This window comes from Penaeus monodon, chromosome 20, assembly GCF_015228065.2.
Source record: "Penaeus monodon isolate SGIC_2016 chromosome 20, NSTDA_Pmon_1, whole genome shotgun sequence".
Lineage (NCBI taxonomy): Eukaryota > Metazoa > Arthropoda > Malacostraca > Decapoda > Penaeidae > Penaeus > Penaeus monodon.
This window is the reverse complement of record NC_051405.1, coordinates 35,635,762-35,636,094: the sequence shown is the minus strand read 5'-3', so window position 1 is coordinate 35,636,094 and position 333 is coordinate 35,635,762. Positions and strand designations below refer to the sequence as shown.

Below are 333 nucleotides of genomic sequence, written 5' to 3'. Positions count from 1 at the left end.
ACTCTATTTCCCTCCATTTCTCTCGTTCCCTCCAATTTCCCCCTCCATTTTTCTCACTCTATTTCTCCCTATTTCTCTCCTTCCCTCCAATTTCCCCCTCCATTTCTCTCACTCTATTTCTCCCTATTTTTCCCATTCCCTCCATTTCTCTTCCATTTCTCTCCCCCTATTTCCCTCTTTCTATACCCTAAGTGAGTTCGCTCTTCCTGGCCATGTCTTGGTCCGATGTATGCCGTAGTAGGTAAGTGTCTCGTTGAAGTCCGGGTTCACCGTCTTGGGGATCGTTCGCGTCCTTAATTTGTTCGACTGCGAGAGAAAAGGGGACGTGAAAAG

At 47.1% G+C, this 333-nt stretch overlaps 1 protein-coding gene across 1 annotated transcript in view; it reads right to left on the bottom strand.

The window, feature by feature from the left end:
- Nucleotides 1-333, bottom strand: part of LOC119586068 (double C2-like domain-containing protein beta) — a gene marked incomplete at its 5' end in the record, with an annotated part of 20,822 nt that overhangs the window by 11,889 nt on the left and 8,600 nt on the right. The window contains 1 exon segment of the mRNA XM_037934768.1: nt 230-306. Within this exon segment, the coding sequence (XP_037790696.1) occupies nt 230-306 (77 nt within the window).